This window comes from Neophocaena asiaeorientalis, unplaced genomic scaffold, assembly GCF_003031525.2.
Source record: "Neophocaena asiaeorientalis asiaeorientalis breed wild unplaced genomic scaffold, Neophocaena_asiaeorientalis_V1.1 scaffold40, whole genome shotgun sequence".
Lineage (NCBI taxonomy): Eukaryota > Metazoa > Chordata > Mammalia > Artiodactyla > Phocoenidae > Neophocaena > Neophocaena asiaeorientalis.
The window spans coordinates 15861136-15883758 of record NW_020185335.1 but is presented as its reverse complement, the minus strand read 5'-3'; the positions used below and the strand labels follow the sequence as shown (position 1 = coordinate 15883758).

General features: G+C 49.7%; 1 protein-coding gene across 1 annotated transcript in view; it reads left to right on the top strand.

The window, feature by feature from the left end:
* Nucleotides 1-22623, top strand: part of FANCA (FA complementation group A) — a 50827-nt gene that overhangs the window by 6200 nt on the left and 22004 nt on the right. The window contains 16 exon segments of the mRNA XM_024735626.1: nucleotides 888-1030; nucleotides 1121-1216; nucleotides 2700-2773; nucleotides 5697-5809; nucleotides 7104-7186; nucleotides 7511-7544; nucleotides 7987-8053; nucleotides 9409-9521; nucleotides 10249-10325; nucleotides 10592-10733; nucleotides 11044-11177; nucleotides 12431-12541; nucleotides 13289-13384; nucleotides 13478-13537; nucleotides 14317-14405; nucleotides 15021-15221. Coding sequence (XP_024591394.1) covers nucleotides 888-1030; nucleotides 1121-1216; nucleotides 2700-2773; nucleotides 5697-5809; nucleotides 7104-7186; nucleotides 7511-7544; nucleotides 7987-8053; nucleotides 9409-9521; nucleotides 10249-10325; nucleotides 10592-10733; nucleotides 11044-11177; nucleotides 12431-12541; nucleotides 13289-13384; nucleotides 13478-13537; nucleotides 14317-14405; nucleotides 15021-15221 — 1633 coding nt within the window.

Below are 22623 nucleotides of genomic sequence, written 5' to 3'. Positions count from 1 at the left end.
GCTACCATACGTATTGGTATTTGTATAAAAATAAAAGCCTTGTAAATAAAAACAGGGATAAACTTTCCCATGGGCACAAATTGGAAATGAATGGCTAGAAATGAGCATTTTCTACATTTCTGCCGTGAGTTATTTCTTGACCACAGTGGTGGATAGTATCTAGTACTGTCACTTGGAACCTTTAAAACTGTTGCACGTGTTTTCACTTCTGTAGTGGTCTGTGTTTCAAAGCCTTGAAGGTAATGGGCATGTGATACAGTTTCCTGGTTTTTTTTAATTAGTTTTGGAAGTCAAATAAGCTAGGAAACAGTTTTCTGGTGGCATCATCTATTTCCAGGCTGCACAGCATTTCTCTTTATTGAGTGCAGACCAGGGGCTGGTCCTCAGGGGGCAGGTGGCTGCCTGTGGGCCCAGCTTCCACCTGGCAGCCCAGGGACCGGCACATCTGTGGCACGCGATGCCTGCCATGTGTGTGGCTGGCATCAGGAAGCCAGACCCGTGTCCAGTCAAACATCATCGTACGGTTGTGGGAGTGGTAACTATAAAAAACTGGAATTTGTTAAAAGTTCCCAATTTATTGTGCTCCTTTGGAAAGAGTTGCTAAAGTTCTTGGTCAGAATGTATCTGCCAAGCTCCCTTGTTTTTGTCATACAAAACGCACAGATGTGTATCTGCAACCATGGGCTTCAGGTGCTGCCCTGATTCTCGTGAGCTTCTTCAATCAGACTGAAGTTGTCTTACTTTCATACCTCATGTTTCCCCCCAGATCTCTTCTCCCCTTCAAAAGGCAATTTTCTGTGGTGCTAGAGCTTCGGAGAAGGCATTTAACCAATCTGCTTCAGTTGTACATTTTGTTGTGTGTGTCTGTGTTTTGTCTCATCTTTAAGGCTCTGCTTTGCGCGACCAAGCCGCGCAGCTGGGTGTTCCAGTGGCTGTCCTGTGCAGCCAGGTGGTGGCCTCTGGCCTCGTGCGGGTCTGTGAGGCAGATGCGGTGCCCCCTCCCAAGGTGCTGCTGACACCGGACCAGAGGGTAAGACACAGCACGAGTTGCTATTCAGCTGTTTGGGAAAGTTGGACATTTAATACTGTTTCTTAGAAAAGATTTAATCTCTCTTTTCAGAAGAAACTGTCTTCCTTGTTTGAGATCGCGCAGAATTTATTAGCACAAAGCATGTTCTCCCGTCTTTCCTTCTGTCAAGAATTATGGAAAGTACAGGTAAAGTTGAGATTGTAACTCTGACTCTAGGGTTTTCAAGCAGTGTTCTGTTGATTTTGCTGGAGCCAGTAAAATCCCCAGGTTTTGTTAGGAATTCCAGCAAGCATCGTATTAATTACAGAGACTGGGGTGCCTCTGTGGATGGGAAAGAAGGCCCATCAATCACCATGTTTGTCAATATTCACCCCTCATTAGTAATATTTATTAGAACAGACTATGCACAGAAACATCATGCTTTGCTTTCTTAGGTATATTATGATGAACGATTTCCCAGGGTAGCATAGTAAACTAGAAAGATGTGATTTAAAGTGATTTAAAATCCTTCTCTTTTCTTTGGCCGTGCTGCGTGGCTTTGGGGATCTTATTTCCCCTATCAGGGATTGAACCCGGGCCCCCTGCATTGGGAGCAAGTGGAGTCTTAACTGCTGAACTGCCAGGGAATTCCCTCATCTGTTCTGATTTGAAACATTTTGAATTCAGTAGGCCTATAGATTTTTTTTTAATTTTAATTTTATGTTGGAGTGTAGTTGATTTACTGATTTTTGAACACTTCAAAGCTATTGCTTAGTTACTAAATGAGATCAGTTAAGTATATAGGAGAAGGAAAGAAGAAAACCAAGATGATGGTGCATTCATGGTTTTTTTCCCCCCTTTTTTTTTTGCGATACGCGGGCCTCTCACTGTTGTGGCCTCTCCCGTTGCGGAGCACAGGCTCCGGACGCGCAGGCCCAGCGGCCATGGCTCACTGGCGCACCCGCTCCGCGGCATGTGGGATCCTCCAGCACCGGGGCACGAACCCGCGTCCCCTGCATTGGCAGGCGGACTCTCAACCACTGCGCCACCAGGGAAGCCCTTTTCCCCCCTTTTATCCAGCATACAGTGTAGAGCTCAGTTGACTATCAGGCGTTGGTATGGCCCCTGCGCCCGTTGGTAACTAGCTAAATGGCCCTGGTGTTTGCAGGTAGCAGAGAAGAGTGGGCGGCCATGGCTGATTGGGTGGTTAGGAAGGGCTTCCTGGAAGGAAGTTCCTGGGTGAGTTCCTGGGTGAAGAGGAGGGCACTGTGGGCATTGGGGCCGAGTCCGACGGGGGCTCCTTGTTCGAGGGGGTGGGCACATCAGTGCTGTAGCCTGGAGGGCCTCCCTGGGAGGACAGACAAGAGTCTGAACTTTGTCCTGAAAGCTGCGAGGAGCCACAGAAAGGGTTCTAAAGAAGAGGAGAGATTGGCCTGGCCAGTTACATTTTGGAATCTTGTGTTGGCCATAGTGGAGAAAGGCCTGGAAGTGGACTAAGCTAGAGGCTGGGCAGAGAGCAAGCCTGAGCCTGAACCTGGTTGCAGTGGCGGGGGGGCGGGGTGAAGGTGGTGATGTGAGTGTTGAGAGGCTTGGTTTTCAGGAGAGCACGTGCTTAAGCACACAGGCTGAACGTCTTGTAGGAAAATGTGTGCGTGAAGGACTGACTCATGGTTCCTGTCATTTTCTGCAGAATTCTTTGCTGCTTGAAGCTGTGTGGCGCCTTCACGTTCAAAACATTGTAAGCCTCCAAGAGCTGCTGGAAAGGTATACCAGTGATTATTTACCATTAAACTAAATCGAACATTTAAGTTAAAAATTAAAATTTTATGTAACATGAAATTTAATTAATATTACGTGATTTATTTTTTTCTAATTTAGTATGATTTATTTATATGTAAAGCCAAAAATCACCTAGAGAAGCAGTTGCTTTATTATTTAAAGAGAACATTTGTTATAATTGAAGTCTTCATCATGCACAGACTTGGTAATGTTTTCTTTGTATAAGACGTACAGTGCGATAAAATATTTTTAAAAGCTAAAAAAGAGACATTCAGGTAAATATGGCTGATAGAATGTGTGCAACTCTTACCTCCTGAAATCCCACCAGCAGTCAGAGAGGGGGTTTTATAAAAGGAATAACCCCACAAGGTTGGGAGAGTCTAGGGGAGGAGAAGCAGGAGGCGGAGGGACGGGTGGTGAATGACTTAGCAAGTGAGCAGGCGGTGCAGTGGCGCCCGGTGCCTCTGGGTGAGGGGGTGAAGGGGAGGGGGCTCAGGACGAGCTGACTGAGCACACACGTGAGGAGCATATGGAGCTGTGGGTGGATTGTCTTCTCTGCTCTAGGCAGCCAGGCAGTCAGTCCTCCCCTGGTCGACAGAAGGCTGGAGGTTTACGTGTTTATTCTCTGGTCAGGGAAAACAGACGGTGTCTAGTTTGGGGAACTGTCAAGCACAGTTGAAAATGTTGTATTGAAACCGGTGGCAGCATGACACGTGGGTCACATCCAGAAGTCGTGGAAGATTGATCAGTTTGACTGCGTGAAAACCGTATCTCCCAGCATACATGCCTGATGTCAGGGCTCCAGATACATGAAGCAAAACCTGACAACTGGAGGGAGAGATGGACTTTCAACTGTGGTCATTGGAGCCTTCAGTCCCCCACTTTCAGTAACGGGTGGATCACCTGCTCAGACCAGCAACGACCGGAGACGAGAGAGAGCAGCATTCGCAGCTGGTGCCCGCGGAGCGCCCCACCCGGCGGTGCCCAGCGCCAGGGGAGGCCACCCGCTTCAGGCCATAAGCCAGGCTGGAGTAAGTTTACAAGGGTTGAAACCATACACAGCGTGTTCTCAAGTCACAAAAGAACTGCATAGAATCAACAAGAAGATTTGGGAAATCCATAATATTGGGAATTAAGCAATAGACTTTTTTTTTGTTTTTAATAAATTTATTTATTTTCATCTTTGGCTGCATTGGGTCTTCGTTGCTGCATGAGGCCTTTCTTTAGTTGCGGTGAGCGGGGCTACTCTTCGTTGCTGTGTGCCTGCTTCTCATTGTGGTGGCTTTTCGTTGCAGAGCATGGGCTCTAGGCGTGCGGGCTGCAGTAGTTATGGCACTTGGGCTCAGTAGTTGTGGCCTGTCGGCTCTAGAGCGCAGGCTCAGTAGTAGTGGCGCACGGGCTTAGTTGCTCTGTGGCATGTGGGATCTTCCCGGACCGGGGCTCGAACCCGTGTCCCGTGCATCGGCAGGCGGACTCTCAACCACTGCGCCACCACGGAAGCCCCACACATCCTGTTTTTATTTTAATTAATTAGTTAATTATTTTTGGCCATGCCGTGAGGCATGCAGGATCTTAGTTCCCCGACCAGGGATCAAACCTGTGCTCCCTGCAGTAGAAGTGTGGAGTCCTAACCACTGGGATGCCGGGGAATTCCCCACACATCCGGTTTTTAGAGCTTACTACAAGACTGTAATTATCAAGAAAGTGCAGTCCTGGCATAAGGATTGACATATAGATAAACAGTAGGATTGAGGATCCAGATGTAAACTCACACATTTACGGTCAGTTGATTTTTGACAACGGTGCTAAGACCATTTAATGGGGAAAAATGGTCTTTTCAACAATGGTGCTGGAACCACTGGACATCTACATGCAAAAGAGTGGTGTTGGACTCTACCTCACACTACAGATGGCAACTAACTCAGTGCATCAGAGACCTAAACCTGAGGGCTAAAACCATAAACCTCCTAGAAGAAGATCTGAGGGTAAATCTACATGACCTTGGATCAGGCAGGGGTTTCTTGGATATGACACCGGAAACTCATGCAACAAAAGAAAAAATGGGTCATTTAGGCTTCATCAAGTTTTAAAACTTTAGTGTGTCGGCCCTATCGAAACAACGAAAAGACGATGCATAGAAATTGTTTGCAAATCACATATCTGATAAGAACCTAGTATCTAGAATAAAAGAATTCTTAATCTTCAACAAGAAGAAAAATAATCCAATTAAAAAATGGACAAAGGATTTCAGTAGACATTTCTCTAAAGAAGATTTACAAATAGCCAAGCACATGAAAAGATGCTCATCATCCTTATTCTCCAGGGAAATACAAATGTGACAGGTGAGGGCTCCCCCACCCCGCTCTGCGCCCAGACAAGGACTGTCCTGCAGGGCTGCTGCATTGCTGACGTCTAGAGCCCATTATCGCTGCTCTCGCTATTTATTATTACTGAAATTTCTTTTTTCCCCCAAGAATAGTAAGCTACTCCAAATAAATAAACTATTTGAAAAAAGTGATGTTTTGTTTTTTTTTTTTTTGCGGTACGCGGGCCTCTCACCGCCGTGGCCTCTCCCGTTGTAGAGCACAGGCTCCGGACGCGCAGGCTCAGCGGCCATGGCTCAGGCGCCCAGCCGCTCCGCGGCATGTGGGATCTTCCCGGACCGGGGCACTAACACGCGTCCCCCGCATCGGCAGGCGGACTCCCAACCACTGTGCCACCAGGGAAGCCCAAAAGGGATGATTTTTAACATCAGTGGCAGCCATTCCTGATGCCCCTTGTACATCTGCTGGCCCTGTTGTGGCTTGGGATGGGAAGGCTGAGGTAGTCGCTAGGTCGCTGTCAGTGGAGTGAGTGTGAAAGAAAGTGGAATAAGGGGGTCAGGTGAACTGTGTGCTTGTGCCCCCAGCCATGCCGACTCTCAGGCCGTGGTGGCCTGGCTCTCCAGGGACCTGCGCCTGCTGTGTGAGCAGACAGAGGCACCCTGTCAGCACGCAGACGTCGCCAGGGCTATGCTTGCTGGTAAGTTCACGGCAGAGGTGGGTTCCTGGGTACAATTGCTTTAGACCAGTGGGAATGCTTTCTGCTGTGACGATCTGTGGGAAGCAGAGCGGCCCACACACTCCAACAGGAAGGCATTGCAGTCCGTACCTGTCGTTGTGGGTTTGCATGGAACTTGAGTTGTGGAAATGTCAGCTTGTTGACCCGATGGGTTGGGCCGGAGCTGGTGTGTTAAGGATGTGCACCTTGTGACCTGCTAGCAGAGGCAGGTGGCTCCCCCCGCATCCCAGCTCCCACTTTGGGGAAGCGAGAGTCCAGGGCTGATTTGACTGAAGACGCAGTTCCTAGACAATGCGCAAAGGACGTAGGGTCACAGATTGGTTATTTACATATCCCAGGGAGCTGGGGATGGGCCGTCCTCCGTCCAGGTCACAAGCGAGCAGGAGAGAGCACAGCAGAAGGCACCAGTGCTTGTATGGTGGCCACTGGCTTTCCACGGCTCAATTCTAGGCGGTGGTTTTACAAGGTGCCCGGGAGAAGCAAAGTGGGAGCTTGGGCAGGAATCCTTATTTGTATGTGGGGACTGTGGGTGAGCAGGGCTGCCCTGCTGTGGACACCTGGGCAGCGCCACACCCTGTTCTTCTGTCACCTTCCCTTTCTCTCCGAGTCAGCAGGCCCGCTGTCACACATAGCGAAGGAATGCAGTCCACAAGTAAACGGAAACCTAGATGGGAGGGGTTCCCTACCGTTAGTTGGCTTGTGGACTGTTTTTCTTTGCAAAAGGTGCATTCCTTTTTCCTACAACTTTCTTGGTGATGTGCATTATTTCCAATTCCTGAATCCTGTAATCTGGTCCCAGATTAACTTTAAATTGAAATTTGACAAAATCTTTTTAATTTCAGTCCCATTGGTCGTAACCTTTTCAGAAGTTATGAGTCCATTTCCTGCCTCATTTCCCACAGTGTAATGCTTCCGAGCCCTAGAACCGTCCTTGTATGGTTGGTGTAGGAGATTGGCTGAGAGGAAGGCCACGTAAAACCCTTAGTAGATACTTTTTTGTTTTCAGTGAGAAAATCCTTCCTATAAACTTGATGGATTGTGTTTCCTTTTCGCATAGAGTGTGGCTCGGGGAAGAGGCTGTCCTTGGCTGGGTTCGGTGGTGTGGTCGGTGGGCTCCCTGGGGCCAGGAGCCGGTGTCCCCTCAGCTCCATGCAGGTCCTCACTCTGCCGGCCCCTCTGAAGCTGGTGGTCTGTGTGATTCACAGCTGTTCAGAGACCACAGTGTATGTAAATGCTTTGGTTTTGTGGGTTTCAGATTTTGTGCAAATGCTTGTTTCGAGGGGATTCCAGAAGAACGCGGATGTGAGAGGAACCGTGGACCCGGAGTGGATGTCCCAGGTAGGAGGACACCGGGCCTCATGGGGCAGCGGCTGCAGCACGAGAGGCCCACGCTGTAGTTGTCAGCTCTATACGGGGAAGTCCGCTTTGCTGTCACCACAGGGCGCTCCCTGAGTGCAGATGTGAGGGCACGGGCACGGGCCTGGACGGTGGTCTCTCCCCCACAGCTCTTGAGGGTGAAGGCCTCCCCATGGCCCAGATCCTGGGCCGTGCCTGAGGGGGAGTCTGGAGATGAGCTCTTTGTAAAGTCGAGTCTTGCTTTACTTTGGGGTGACGGCTTGCTCGCTTGTGCTGCTGTGTAACTGCAGCGTTCTGTCCCCGCAGGTGGCCGTCGCTGTTCTCGAGAGGATGCTGGCTTGTGAGTGGCTCTGTGGCCGGGTGGCTAATGGCCTCCCCTGCTGCTTAGGACTTCCTGTGGTTCGCCGCCTTTGCAGCTCAGTGCTGCTCCGGGGAGGCCTCTTTCACGGTCGTGATTGGGTCTAAACTCACCAACTTGCTTGTTTCTCTCCTGCTGTCAGTTTTGGTGGCTTCACACTTGATCTCCAGAGCAGCAGAGGTGACCAGTTGAATGGTTCATTAGGGAAGCATTTTCTTGCCTACATATTGTGCTTGATTTTCAAGGCTTAAGTCTGGTACCACTGAGACACTTGGGATCTTGCAGGGCTTGTGCGTCGGGGGGTTCGGGGGCCTAGGAGGCCTGTTATAGCAAGGTGTCCGTTACCTGACTTGCCCAGAAGCAGTTGGTCGGGGCTGTTTATGATGGACGGTGATGCTGTGCTGATGTCTCTTTTCTGCCTCAGCCGCGCTCGAAGCTTTGGCGGCCGGGATACAGGAGGGGTCCGCAGCACACAAGGCAGTGAGCTGCTGGTAAGTTCTGGGGGTGGGCCTGCCGGCTGAGTGGTCCCAGGAATGCTGGTCGCCCCCGAAGGCCCAGTGATCCTTTGCCATTGTGGTGACATCAGGAGCTGGAAAGCACTAGAAGTCCTCTGAAGATGAGGCCCTTCCTGTGGGAACCATGCTACCTCCGGGTCTGAGGGGAGGGGGTCTGAGGGGTCCCAGCCAGGGAGACCTTGCCCGTCATGCCTGCCCCCGCAGGACCCTCCGCTTGCTCTCCTTGGTTCTGTGGAGGCACATCCAGGTACTTGGGGACCGAACGTTGGGGTGTCGGGTTTGGGGTGAGGCCACCTGGACCTTGGCTCTGTCCTGGGAAGCCAGGAGATTTCCCAGCATTTCCAGGCTTTGCCACTCTTTCCATTTTTCCATTATTTTGCTCCTGATTACCTCTTCTCCACGATTACTTTAATCGTCCTCAAACCTGCTGGGTGAGGACTTTACTCATCAGCATGTAAAACACTGCTCTGTTCTATGTTTTATGCACGTTCACGACATGCTGAGTCCGTGCTCAGACTTGTCCCGAGAGTCAGATCACGACTTTTCACGATTTTTATTTAGTTGCCAGCACTTAGAGTCAGACGTCCCCTCCCAATCTGGGTGGCCATCCTGCCTGGAGCCTCCGCACTGCACGTGTGACATGGGCAGTTCACGTGGCTGCTAGGGCCCCGGATTCTCTCCCCTGAGGGGTCGGGTGGGGCTGATCATGACACCCCGCTGTCGGCCCCGGTCTCCCCCTTTGTCCCTCCTGACCTGTCAGTGACATCCTGCTCCCTCTCCTTTTCTTGCTTCTCCTGTCGGGAGAAGGACGTCCTTGGCTCCGGGTGGGGTTGAGAGCCTCCACGTGCCGGGGCAGGATCAGGTGCTCAGTGGGAACCATGGCCCTGCCACCTCTGGTTCCCATTTCACAGATGGGGAGACTGAGGCTTTGCGACTGTGCTGGGCCTGGGTCCAGCCACTGGCTGTCGTCACCGTGGCCTCCGTCACCTCCTGCGAGGCCCAGCCTCCTGTGACCTCACTCTGACCTTCTAGCTTGTCCATGTGACAGCGACTCCATTGCCTTTGATTCTGTCCTGTTGAAGCGACGCTCCCCTGGATTCCATTTCCATCTGCGGCACGGCCGCCTGGCTGCAGGCCTGGCTGGGGAAGCGTGGGCAGGGCCAGCCTGTGAGCCTGAGCTGGGGGTCTGGAGTCGGGGGCCTGCAGGTCCCTGGCTGCTCTGCCAGCGAGCCGCTCCTCGTGCGTGAGGTGCCGCTGTCGGGTGCTGACACTGTTGAGTGGCGGAAGCCTGCAGGGGTCTGCTCCCCTGAGACCCTCTGCTGCGTCTGCAGGTTCGGAGTGTTCAGCGGACACATGTACGGAAGTGTGATTTCAACCGAGTCTCCAAAGAGGTTCTTCTGTCACACTCTGACCCAGATCCTCACCCACAAGCCTGTGCTGAAAGGTGGGTCCTGGTGCCCTGGGTGCCTCCCTTGACAGAAGCTCGGGCCACGGATGTTAATGCTGGGAGGACAGTCCGTTTGTCATTAAATATCTTCTCGTTTGAAAGCAACAGTTTCCCGTAAAGAAAATTTAGAATTAAAGAAGCGTCATCCATTATTGCCAAAGTAGAATATCTTTAATATGAAGCCCTTCCTGTCTTTCTAGATAGGTTTTTAAAACAGTGCTCGTACTGTGAATTCCAAGGTTCTGTTTCTGCGGCTCACGTCAGCATTTTCTGTGTGGGTGCATGGCTTTCTGAAGGGTGTCCGCCACCCGAGTCATCTTCTGCCTGACGCACTGTCCCGTGAGGGCTGGGCGGTCCGCGAGGCTCCTCATGGTGCCTTCTCTGTGGTGCTGTGTCCAGGGGCGCACGGAAGCCCCGGCCTGGCTGATGAATGCTTTCCAACTGTGTCCTTTCAACACGTCCTCACTGACTGCTTATTCTTAGTGAAAGTTTAAAAGCAGCAAAATTAAAGTGTAACTGATGGGTTGGAGGATATTTATAGCAGATATGATCAAGGATTACCAAAGACAGACAGTTCATGACGTAAAAAAATGGCTGGAAAATGGGGAAATGGTGAAGTTCACATACATTTGGAAAAGTGCAAATTAAAACAAGGTACTTTGTTGATACTGAACTTTTTGATGATTACTGATGTGGCATTACGTGTATTCCCTCCTGAATGAAGTTTCCGACGCTGTTCAGATGCAGAGAGAGTGGAGCTTTGCGAGGACCCCGCCTCTGCTCAGTGGCCTGTACCGTAGGGTAAGTGCACAGGGTGGGGCCCAAGACCTGCCGCACGGGCTCTGTGGGTCCCAGGAGATGCCACAGCCACGGCCGCCCACGGCTGGACCGCCGTCCGGGTCCAGAGACTGAACTTTTCACTTGGGCAAAGCACCTTGTCCTCAGATGAGGACTCCCTGCAGCCACTGCTGGCCGTGGGGGTCAGGAGGGCAGGCGTCTCGAGTCTAGGCTGGGTCCGATGCGGAGTGGGAGGGAGTGGGGGTCCAGCTTTGACGCTTCGGTTTCAGCTCTTCGTGATCCTGAGCCCAGAGGAGCTGGTGGGCCACTTGCAAGAGGTTCTGGAGACACAGGAGGTGAACTGGCAGCACGTGCTGTCCTGCGTGTCCACGCTGGTGATCTGCTTGCCAGACGCACAGCAGCTCGTTAATGGTGCGTGGGGATGGGAGCCCCATTGTGTTCCGTGCGTGCGTGTGCGTGTGATCCGTGGACCGGCGTTGGCGCGAGCCTGCGAGCGGAATCGCTGTGTCTGGCTCAGTGAGGATGGAAGCCCTTCCTGCCTACCCAGCCGGTGCCCTCTGGACCGCCCTCTGCTGTCGGCCTGCCCGTGTACCCGCTGCTCGGCTGCGTGTGGGCCGCCACCCAGGGCCTGGGGGTCGGTGTTGGGTGAGCAGACTGTCCTGCCTGCCCCCGCACCCCCGCCCCAGTCCCCGTCCACAGCCGTGCCACTGTTCTCACCTAGGTTGGGTGTCGCGTTTGCTGGCTCATGCATTCGAGAGCTGTGACCTGGACAGCATGGTCTTGGCGTTCCTGGTTGCACGGCAGGCCGCGCTGGAGGGCCCAGCTGCCTTCCCGTCCTATGCCGCCTGGTTCCAGGTGAGCCGCCTGCGCTCCCGCTGGGGTCGGCTCTGCCGAGGCTGCTCAGATTCCCATCTGCCTCATTGAGCCTCCTGCCGTCTCTCTCGAGAAAATGAGTGAAATCCAGCAGGAAAGGGTGAAAGCGAACACAGCTGCCTTTTTTTGCACAGTGTGCTGCGCTGTGATTGGTTTCACGTCTGTCGGGGAGCGCCCTCCTCTCTTCCCTGTTTCCCTCCACCTGCGCCTGTTTGCCCCTCTTCCCAGGCTGCTGAACCTGGCCGAGCCTGGGGGGCATCTTTGGGACATCAGCTTTGACGGTTGGGCGTGTGTGGATTTGGGTTTACGAGCCCTGTTCTTTGCAGAAGCTTTGGGTGGTGTAGCTGTGGCCTCTTTGGAGAGCCCGCCTCTCTCTGCATCCACTGGGCTCTGTGCCTGGTGTGCCGTAGAGATTGTGGGCGTGGTTCTTTCTTTCACGGAATGAAGCTCCCTCCTGGCCCCGTGCTTCCCCCAGCTCCACACAGCGGGCCAGGGGCTCCTGCTGGACGCACGTGGACTCGGTGGCTGCGTCCACAGTCCTGACACTGAGGGACTTACCAGGGTCCACTCGGTGCTCCGAGTGTAGGTCCAGTGCTGTTGGCCTTGTGTGCTCGTTCCGATGACTCTGTGCCTGTCGTCTGACGGCACGATTGTTAAGAAGAGCCACAGGGTATGCTTTGGACGAGGAGCTTCCGTGGGCCTCGCGGTGTTGCAGGTGGGCCTCTTGTGGCTGTCGTGAGGCGAGTGCTGGTCTCTGCAGGCTCACGGGGACATACTCAGGGCCGACACCTCGTCAGAACCTCCCTGCCCTGGGCACCCCCAGGCACCCCTGGGTGCCCTGGGTTCTGTAAGAGTCCACTGTCCCGCTGTGGCCTGGGCACTTTGCCCGAGGGCCCACCCCTGCAGGGATCTCATCCGCTCACACGGGCTTGGAGCTGGAGTGGAATGAATTCACCTGTGAGGAGGGACTCTCGCAGGGTGGTTAACAAATCCTGTCTCTAATGTTCATAGAAAGGCACCATATTTACCATTTTCTGCAGCAATATATTTGTAATTTTTAAAATAAATTTTCAGTCCATCTGTTTAGCTAGGCCACAGCCATGCCGTCCTAAAAACAAATGAACTGAAATGGCTTTGCTTCCCTTTTTCTGCTGTTTTTGAGGCCGGGATGTAGCCACGGCCACCACACGGCAGGTCCTCCCGTCGCCCCCACCTCATGCCCATTCTCCCCACAGGCCGCCTTCGGGAGCGCAAGGGGCTTCCACGGCTCCAGCAAGAAGGCGCTGGTCTTCCTCTTCAAGTTCCTGTCTGACCTCGTGCCCTTCGAGGCCCCGCGGTACCTGCAGGTGAGAGGCCGGCAGCACGTTCGGCTCAGGGAAGCCCCACAAGTGACAGTCACAGAATGCAGACGCCATCCTGGGGTGTTGGTGCACTTCTGGGGAGGCATGTTTCTTATAGTAAATGCCCAGAAACCGGCCGCATATGGTCCTAGAAGCTGGTGAGTGAGCAAACGGGGCCTGGTGCCTGCATGGAAAGGGGCCCCTACCACGGACACCGAAGCCAGCGAGTGCCCTGGGTCCCATGGTTGGTTTTTAAAAATGATATACTTTTATATACCTGGAAGCATCTGCCCCTAGTGGCTGTGGACGTTCCTTCCGGGAGTGGAAGACTTCACGCTCCAGTTTACGTTCTTTGTCACCACGTGCATTAGTCTCATGATTAGAAGGTGCCTTGCAGGGAGCTTTCTTCTGTAATCAGATGACCGTAACCAGCATCCGCTTTGAGGGGTAGGGCACTTGGAAGGTGAATCTCACCTTCTTTCTTGAATTAAGAAATGCGTATTTCATTTCAAAGAATACGCGTGACGTAACTCACGCAGCCTGGAGTCTGGTCTCCCCGTGCGTCTCAGTCCCTGCCGCCCCTCCCGGCCCCGTGCCGAGACCCTCACCCAGGACTCCGTCTGTCCCACCTCCAGCTGTGGCCCTGGGGTCTTTGGCTAATTCTTCAACTTTGTTCCCGTCAGTCCGAGTGTCTCCCCCAGAAAGTCAGGACAGCTGACGGGCTGATGGACCTGCTCCGCCCTCTGCCCGCAGGTGCACATCCTCCACCCGCCACTGGTTCCCAGCAAGTACCGCACCCTCCTCACCGACTACGTGGCGCTGGCCAGGACGCGCCTGGCCGACCTCAAGGCGAGTCCCAGCCTCCCCTGCTGCCTGCCCCTCCTCTGTCTCCACGGAGGCCAGTGCCTATCTGGGTGCTCACATGCGCCCATGTCTTTGCAGGTTTCTGTAGAAAACATGGGGCTCTATGAGGATTTGTCTTCAGCTGGGGACGTCACGGAGGTAATGTCCCGGGCTTGTCGCTGAGCGTCTCTGCGTGTCCGAGCCTTTTCTGTCTGGGCCCCAGTCCGTGTGCGGCAGCCGGGGTGAGCTATGCTCCAGGGCTTGTCCGTTCGTATCCACACTCTTCAGAGCAGCAGCGAGGGTCACCTTTTACAGGGATGCTTCTTCCAGGAGGTCCCCCTTCCCGTGGTTTCACGGACAAAGTGGTCTGTAAAACAGTTGGGGAAGGGCGGTGTCATGTTCTTCTAGGAATTACAGAAAAAAGTGTGAACTATATTTATGTAGACCGAATGTCGGATGGCCATATGCGGTGTGTGTGTGCTTTCCTAAGACACTCTTCAAAGTTGCGAGTCTCTGGAGAGCCCTGGCTGTTGGACTGTTAGGCGAATACTTTAAGTTTTCTATTTAAGGTTTATCGCTGTTCACAAGTTGCCATTTCATAATTTTTTTAAATCTCAAAAATTAGGTCTTGGCACCTTCCCACCTGAAAATCTTGCATTGGGATCCTTGTCTCTCCCAGAAGGGCAGTAGGGAGCGGGGTGGAGTGCACAGACAGATGGAACCTGGGGGTGGCTGTGGCTCCCCAGAGGTGCTGAGCTCTCTGGGGCCAGGGCAGCAAGCTGATCCCTCCTTGTGGTTTTGCTGGTATCAGGGCGTTTGTCTGCATGTCCGCTTGCTCTGTCATGCCTCTCGCCCGACCACAGAACCGTGGCCCCACTGTGCTCCTGCCTTTGCTTTCAAATCTTCTGTTTTTTTCCATCCTCCCCACTTGGAGCCAGCCCCGCTGCCAAGCGGCCCAGGATGTTGAGAAAGCCATCATGGTGTTTGAACACACGGGGAAGATTCCTGCCGCCGTCCTGGAGGCCAGGTGGGGTTACGCTGCCGGAAGGGCTGGTGGGCAGGTGCTGCCGAGCCCCTGCTGTGACATGAGCTCCCTTGCGGAAAGCCCAGGTGCCCCGCAGCACAGACTGTTCAGAGGGACCAGACAGGCCCTCCCTGTGGCCACGATGACTTTTCTTGTTCATGCTTCAACGGTGACCGTGTGAAGCCAGCACAGGGAGTTGAATAGCAAAATTTTGTTGAATTTGGTGTGATGCCAAAACACGTTGAATTCTGGTTGCTACCAGTACGGGATAGCTGTGGGGTAGCTTTCTTAAGGCTTTGCCTCTGAGAAACGCTCACAGCTTCCAGCTCCCACGGTCGACCTCGTGGCCGCGGACGAACCCAGGCTCCAGGGCCGTGCATCTGGAATCCTCCGGACTCTCAGGGTGCAGGTGGTCACCAGCAGAGTTCCCTTTGTGTGAAATGTCCCAAAACAGTGGGAAAGAAAACTTGAAAACGTGATATAATGTCATAGCCTTGAAACGTGACACCACGTGGCCCACGCTCTGGCCTGCAGGGACGGCCCTGGACGGTCATTGCCCTCACTGAGGGTCCTCTGGTCGAGGTGGGGCACCCCTGAGCCTGGCCTTTTCTGTTGCAGCATATTCCGGAGGTCCTACTACCTGTCCCACTTTCTCCCCGCCCTGCTCACACCGCGAGTGGTCAGTACACGTCGCCGTGAACGTGGGGCTGGGTCGGCAGAGAGCGGGGTCCCTGTCGGCGTCTCACCCAAGTCCTGTCTTCCCTCTCAGCTCCCGAGGGTCCCTGATTCCCGGGCCGCTCTCATAGAGTCCCTGAGGAGGTATGCATGGCAGCGCGGCTCGTCTGGGGGCTAACAGCGCAAGGAGCTGTGGCTCTTCTGTAGAGAAATGTGTTTTGTCACATGTATGCTTTACTTATAAAAAGTTGGCTCAAAATTAGTCGGTTAAAATGTTAAAAAGAAAATTTCTTTGATTCTGAATATCACAACTTAGCATTTTTCGATGAACTTTTAGGATGATTAGGCTGGGAATTAAAGAAAATAGTGTTTTTGCTACATAATCATTGGGAAAGGAGGAGAATTTAAGGAAAGAAGGAAAAGGGAGAGGTGAAAGCCTTCCACTGTGATGATTTGGGGAGAGTGGAGACCACGTGTAGAACGGGGGTCCCATCCCCCGGCTCACACTGAGGACCTCCAGGAGCAGAGAGGTGGTAGAAACAGAAAACGATAAACCCTGTTTTCCAGTGTCTTATGGGAAGTAATGGGTCCTGTGAGAAGATTGAAAAGATAAAGGTCCTAGAAAGTAAAAATAAGCTTTTTCATCTTATGATTAGGCCATTCTCTGGGATCCTTACTTCTATTTATTTTTGGCATAAGATATTCCAAAAGTAAAGAGACCAGTAAAAAAAAACACCCCTATGCCCCATTCGCATTAATATTTTTGCTATCTTTCCTTTTTTTTCTTGAAATAGTCCAGATACATCTTACCCCAGGTCTCCGATCCCCTCCCCTTTCCCCCCAAGAAAGTCATTATCCTGAAGTTGGTGCATAAATTTTTCCTCTATTTTTTATCCTTTTGTTTTATATGTTTATAGCTGTAAATCATGTCCACACACAAACACGCCACACAGTGTGCTCTTGTGTGTTTTCAAAGTGGATTTGATAGCAGTGTGTGTTGTTCTGTGACTTGCATTTTCACTCCCCCCGCTGGTCGTGTGCTCTGGTTTGTTTAATGCTGTGTGGAATTCTGTTGTGTCTGCAGACTGCCACGTCGCACCCCCCTGGGTGCAGGCCACATGCCTGCGGAATAAATAGATGCACTCACCACCCTGGAGTTGGACCCTTGGGTTACTTCACGTTTATGTTCTGCTAGCGGTGCTTCAGTGAACACCCTTGGCTGTATCTCCGTGAAAGCTTGAAAATTTTGCGTGCAAGTTCATTGATTCTATAGGTTAACTTGAGGGTATTTGGATTTATTATGGTACTGAGTTGTTCCTTCCAGGAACACAGTACATCTTTGTTTATTCAAGTCTTTTACTAGTGTTTTGTGTTTTTTCTTTATAAAACTCTTGTAAATGGTTGTCAGCCTTGCTACTCGGTACCTAGCTTTTGTTGTGAACTGCATGTTCTTTTCTGGCTTCTTCCTCAGCTGTTGCTGAGGTGTAGGTGCCCTTGTCTCCGTTAACTGTTGAACTTACTCCCGGTGGGTGGTGAGATTTTCTATGCAGTCACGCTGTCCACAAGATCATGTCTGATTATTATGCCTCTCGGTGTTTGTCACTCTGTATCGGGTAGGATTTTAGTATAATGAGCACTCGTAGGAGTGAGAGCTGGCCTCGCGTCTTGTCCCTGGCTGAAACAGGACTGCTTCTAGAGTGTTTCCATCTATCTATCTATCTATCTATATATATATATATCCTCCTTACCATATTAAAAGAGTGCCCTCTGTGAATTCGCGAAGGACTTTTAGCAGGAATTCGTGCTTTTTTTTTTTTGGCAACCCTTAAGATGATTGTGCTGTTCTCCTGTCATCGGCTATGTGATAATTACATTGATAGGTTTTTCCACTGTCTTTGCGTTCCTGGAGTACCCCCTAATTGGTAACAGTTTTTTGTTTTATGAACGGCTGAATTTGGTTTACTGATACTTTATTTAGGGTTCAGGCATCTGTGTCTCATTCTGTTACACTCCCCTTGGCTGCTTTGTCATTAAGGCATTTGGTTCCTCATGGAACGAACCAGGTAGCCTTCCCTCTTTCCTGTCCCCTGAAATAGTTTGTCACACAGGGATCATGTGTCCCTTAAGGTTGGGTAAAATCTGGCTGCAAAATCATCTGTTCCTGGTGTCTTTTGTGGAGGCAAAACTTTGGCTGCAGACTCAGTTTCTTGAATGGTTATTGGTTTAGTCAGGTTTTTTATTCTCGAGTTAGCTTTTATATATATTTCTAGAAAATTGTCCGTTTCATCTAAGTTTGCAAATCTATCGATGTATCATTTTTCATGATATTCTATTGTGATTTAAAAAATTTGTCTACCTCATCTGTACTTTTCATACCTTAAAATTTTTTTCATGCTAGTGTTAATTTTTCCTTTTGTTATGACTCATTCATTACCTAAAGACTTGTCTGTTTTATTAATTTTATCACATAACCAGCTTTTAATATTGTGTCCTTCCTGCTGTTTTGGGTTTTTTTAATAAATTTATTTTATTATTTTTATCTTTGGCTGCATTGGGTCTTTGCTGCCGTGCATGGGCTTTTCTCTAGTTGTGGCGAGTTGGGGCTTCTCATTGAGGTGGCCTCTCCTGCTGCGGAGCACGGGCTCTAGGCACGCGGGCTGCAGTAGTTGTGGCACGTGGGCTCAGTAGTTGTGGCTCGCAGGCTCTAGACTTCAGGCTCATTAGTTGTGGTGAATGGGTTTAGCTGCTCTGTGGCATGTGAGATCCTCCCAGACCAGGGCTCGAACCCACGTCTCCTGCATTGGCAGGCGGATTCTTAACCACTGCGCCACCAGAGAAGCCCCCTCCCTGCTCTTTTGTGTTTTTTTTTAATAAATTGATTTATTTTTGGCTGCGTTGGGTCTTCGTTGCTGCACATGGGTTTTTCTCTGGTTGCGGCGAGCAGGGGCTACTCTTCGTTGCGGTGCGCAGGCTTCTCATTGCAGTGGCTTCTCCTGTTGTGGAGCGTGGGCTCTAGGTGCGCGGGCTTCAGTAGTTGTGGCATACGGGCTCAGTAGTTGTGGCTTGCGGGCTCTAGAGCGCAGGCTCATTAGTTGTGGTGCATGGGTTTAGCTGCTCTGCGGCATGTGGGATCCTCCCGGACCAGGGCTCGAACCCATGTCCCCTGCATTGGCAGGCGGATTCTCAACCGCTGTGCCACCAGGGAAGCCCCTCCCTGCTGTTTTAAAAAATATCTTCTATTTGTTTTTAGATTTTAACTTTATTATTTACCTTTTGTTTTCTTTGGTTTTACTATGTTGTTCTTTTTATAACTTCTTAAAGTGGTGGTTTAATTTATTGTTTTATAACTTTCCTTGTGTTTTAAAACAGGCATATTTTAATAAATTTTACCTCCAGATATCACTTTAGCTGCCTTCCAAAAGTTTCAATGTGTAGTTCTTACACTGTCGGTCAGTTCTAAGTAAATACTCAACCATTGTGCTATCATTTTCTCATAATTTGTAAGTTAGTTTTAAGTAAATTTAAAAAAATTTTAAACATTTAGGTGTTTGCCCATGAGTTTTTATTGTTGAATTCCAGTGTTAATTGCATGTTTCACAAAGAATATGATTCACTTTATATGGAGTTTTTTCTACTTGTCAAGACTTCCTTTCAGAATTTGCTTGGAATTTGCAGACATTCCACGCATCCTTGAAAACAACACATGTCCTTCAGTTTGGGACTGTAGGGTCTGTCTGTTAAATTGTGCTTATTCTCAAGTTTTCTGTATCCTGAATAGTTTTCTGTGTCTTTGGTTTATCAGTTTATTGTGGAGGTGGTTGTGATTTTGTCAGTTTCTCCTTATAATTCTGTCAGATTTGTCTTGTTGCAAGAAAGTTTGTAATTGTTAAAATACAGGCTTCTCTTGCTGGGTGTTTTTCCCTTTGTTATTATGTAATGTCTCTGTTAGGCTTTTTACCTTAATTTCTGTTTTGTCTGCTATTAAAACCAGCTTTTTTTTTTTTGGTATTTGTATGGTATACCTTCTTAATTTTTTTTTTTATTGGCTGCGTTGGATCTTTGTTGCTGCACGCAGGCTATCTGTAGTTGTGGAGAGCAGGGGCTACTCTTCGTTGCAGTGCGTGGGCTTCTTATTGCGGTGGCTTCTCTTGTTGAGGAGCATGGGCTCTAGGCGCGCGGGCTTCTGTAGTTTTGGTACATGGGCTCAGTAGTTGTGGCTCACGGGCTTAGTTGATCTACGGCATGTGGGATCACATGTCCTGTGCATTGGTAGGTGGATTCCCAAGTACTGCGCCACCAGGGAAGTCCCTAATTTTTTGACATATTTATTTCTAATCTTTAAAAAAGAGTTTGGTCAGAGTTAAATATAGATATAGATTAAAGAGTCCTGGCAGCAACATGGATGGACCTGGAGATAATCACACTAAGCGAAGTAAGTCAGACAGAGAAAGACAAACACCATATGACGTCACTTATGTGTGGAATCTAAACTATGACACAAATGAAACAGTGACAGACTCACAGACATAGAGAACAGACTTGTTGCTGGGGAGTGCAGGGGTGTGGACGGGGAGGAATGGAGTGGGGGTTTGGGATTAGCAGATGCAAACCATTATATATGGAATTGATAAACAACAAGGTCCCACTTATAGCACAGGGAACTATATTCAGTATCCTGTGATAAACCATATTGGAAAAGCATATGAAAAAGAATATATATATATGTATTACTGGGTCACTTTGCTGTACAGCAGAAATTAACACACATCGTAATTCAACTATACTTGAATAAATTTTTTTTTTAAAGTTAGATTAAAGAGTCAGATACTTCTATGAAGTTTATTAAGAGAAATAGCCAGGGGCTTCCCTGGTGGCACAGTGGTTAAGAATCTGCCTGCCAGTGCAGGAGACACGGGTTCTAGCCCTGATCTGGGACGATCCCACATGCCGCGGAGCAACTAAGCCCGTGCGCCACAACTACTGAGCCTGCGCTCTAGAGCCCACGAGCCACAACTACTGAAGCCTGTGTGCCACAACTACTGAGCCTGAGCACCTAGAGCCTGTGCTCCCAACAAGAGAAGCCACTGCAATGAGAAGCCTGCTCACCACAACGAAGAGTAGCCCCCACTCGCCACAACTAGAGAAGGCCCGTGCGCAGCAACAAAGACCCAGTGCAGCCAAAAATAAGATAAAATTTAAAAATTTATTTTTTAAAAAAAGAGAGAGAGAAATAGCCACTCCTCACCCATCCCTGCTACTTCACTTTCTTTCTGGAAACAAGCATTTTCAACTCAACTGATTTTTTGATATTTCGCCCCGAATCTCCATATAACATTATTATTTTGGTATTAATTTTTCTGTTTTAGTTTTCTTTCCTTTACCAATACACATAGCTGCCCTTCCTGTGTTGGTTTTGAAAAATTGCTTTTTAGGGCTTCCCTGGTGGCGCAGTGGTTGAGAGTCCGCCTGCCGATGCAGGGGACATGGGATCGTGCCCCGGTCCGGGAGGATCCCACATGCCGCGGAGCGGCCGGGCCCATGAGCCATGGCCGCTGAGCCCGCGCGTCCAGGGCCTGTGCTCCGCGGCGGGAGGGGCCACAACAGTGAGAGGCCTGCATACCGCAAAAAAAAAAAAAAAAACACAAAAAACCCTGTTTTTTAAGGCTATCTAAACAGTATTCAGAGTTGATCATTAGGAATCGTTACTGTCTGTTTTCTCTGGAGTTTATAATTATCTTTGTTTTATCTTAGTTTTCCTTGTATATATCATGATTCACTGGAAACTCTGCCAGTTTTCTAAATGTTCTCTTGTTCAGAATCATCAAGTATCCCAACGGTTGTATCTTTGGGAAATCTCTTCTAGAGCCTTCTGACCTGCTTCACTCTGACCCACTAGCTTGTTATGCCTCTAAGACTGCTGTCACCCTTGTATCTTCCTTCAGCATCACCTGGGGACTGACGTCCTTTGCTCTGGCTTGTGCTGGCTTCCCCTTTCTGTGCCCGAGATCATCCTCTTTCTTGGTTTACTCCTTTGTCTTGGTGGAAAACATCCTATTGAAGCTTCTTACAAAAGGATGGGTGTGAGGTAGATTTTTCGACACCTTATTTAGCCCTCACATTTGATAGGTAGTTTGGGTATAGAAATCTAAGTTGGAAATTATTTTCCCTCAAATTGTTAAGAGTTACTCCTTTGACTTCTAGCTTCCATTGTTGCGACTGAGATGTTAGAAACTTACAGTTTCTGACTCTTTGCATGGGAATCTGTGTTTTTCTTTCTGGAGGCCTGTAGTGCCTTTTCTTTGTTCCCTGTGTTCTGAAATTTTATAGCAGTGTATTTCATTGTGGGTCTAATTTTATTTCTGGGCTGGGCACATGGTGGGCCTTTTACTCTGGAAATTCATATCCTTCAGTACTAAGGGATTTTCTTGGATACTTAAAACCTTTTTTTTATGAAAAATTTAAGACAGAAAAGCAGAATAGAATCTATCACCCAGATTTGTTATCAATAAATGGGCAATCTTGTTTCATCTATAGCCTTCAAACTCACTTACCCACCCAGCATTCTGGATTATTTTGAAGCAAATCCCAGAGGCTGATTATTTCTACTTGGTTTATTTCACTGCAGATGTGTCCTCTTTATGTCCTTTTTCTTCTTAGAACTGCTATGTTTTAGGTATTAGATCTCCTGTATTGTCTTCTGATTTTTTTCTCTTTTGTCCTATTTTGCGTATCTGTTTTGTTTTGTTTTTTCCTCTCCTTTCTGAGAGATTTCTTCAAGTTTATCTGCAAGTTCTTTTACTGAGTGTTTCATTTCTGCCATCAGATATTCCTTTGTACAGCAGTCCATTCTTCCTTTAAAATTTTAATTTAATTAATTTATCTATTTAGGCTGTGTTGGGTCTTTGTTGTTGCACGCAGGCTTTCTCTGCTGGCGAGCGGGGGCTACTCTTCGTTGTGGTGTGCGGGCTTCTCACTGTGGTGGCTTCTCTTGTTGCAGAGCATGGGCTCTAGGCATGCGGGCTGCAGTAGTTATGGCAGTTGGGCTCAGCAGTTGTGGCTTGTGGGCTCTAGAGCGCAGGCTCAGTAGTTGTGGTGCATGGGCTTAGTTGCTCCACGGCACGTGGGATCTTCCCAGACCAGGGCTCGAACCCATGTCCACTGCATTGGCAGGCAGATTCTTAACCACTGCGCCACCAGGGAAGCCCCCAGCAGTCCATTCTTGTTTCACAGCTGCAGTGTTTTGTCTTACCTCTCTGAAGATACTAATAAAAGTGATGACTGACAGTTTCTTTTCTGTGAATTTCTCCGTTTCCTTGAATTTGTTCTTTCTTTTTATTTGCATTGGTTTCTGTTTTTTCTTTTCTTCTTTTTGCTTTCTGTTTTTTAAACTGAAGGCTTTCCAGTCCCCAGGGCAGTGGGTGGTACCCTCAGTTCCTAGTCTCCAGCCAGATTCCCTGCCTCCCTCCAGTCCCGGTGTGGAGGTGTGGATTCTCACTCTGGACCACAGCTATGTCTCTGTTCTTCTGCTTGAATCTCGCTGTCACGG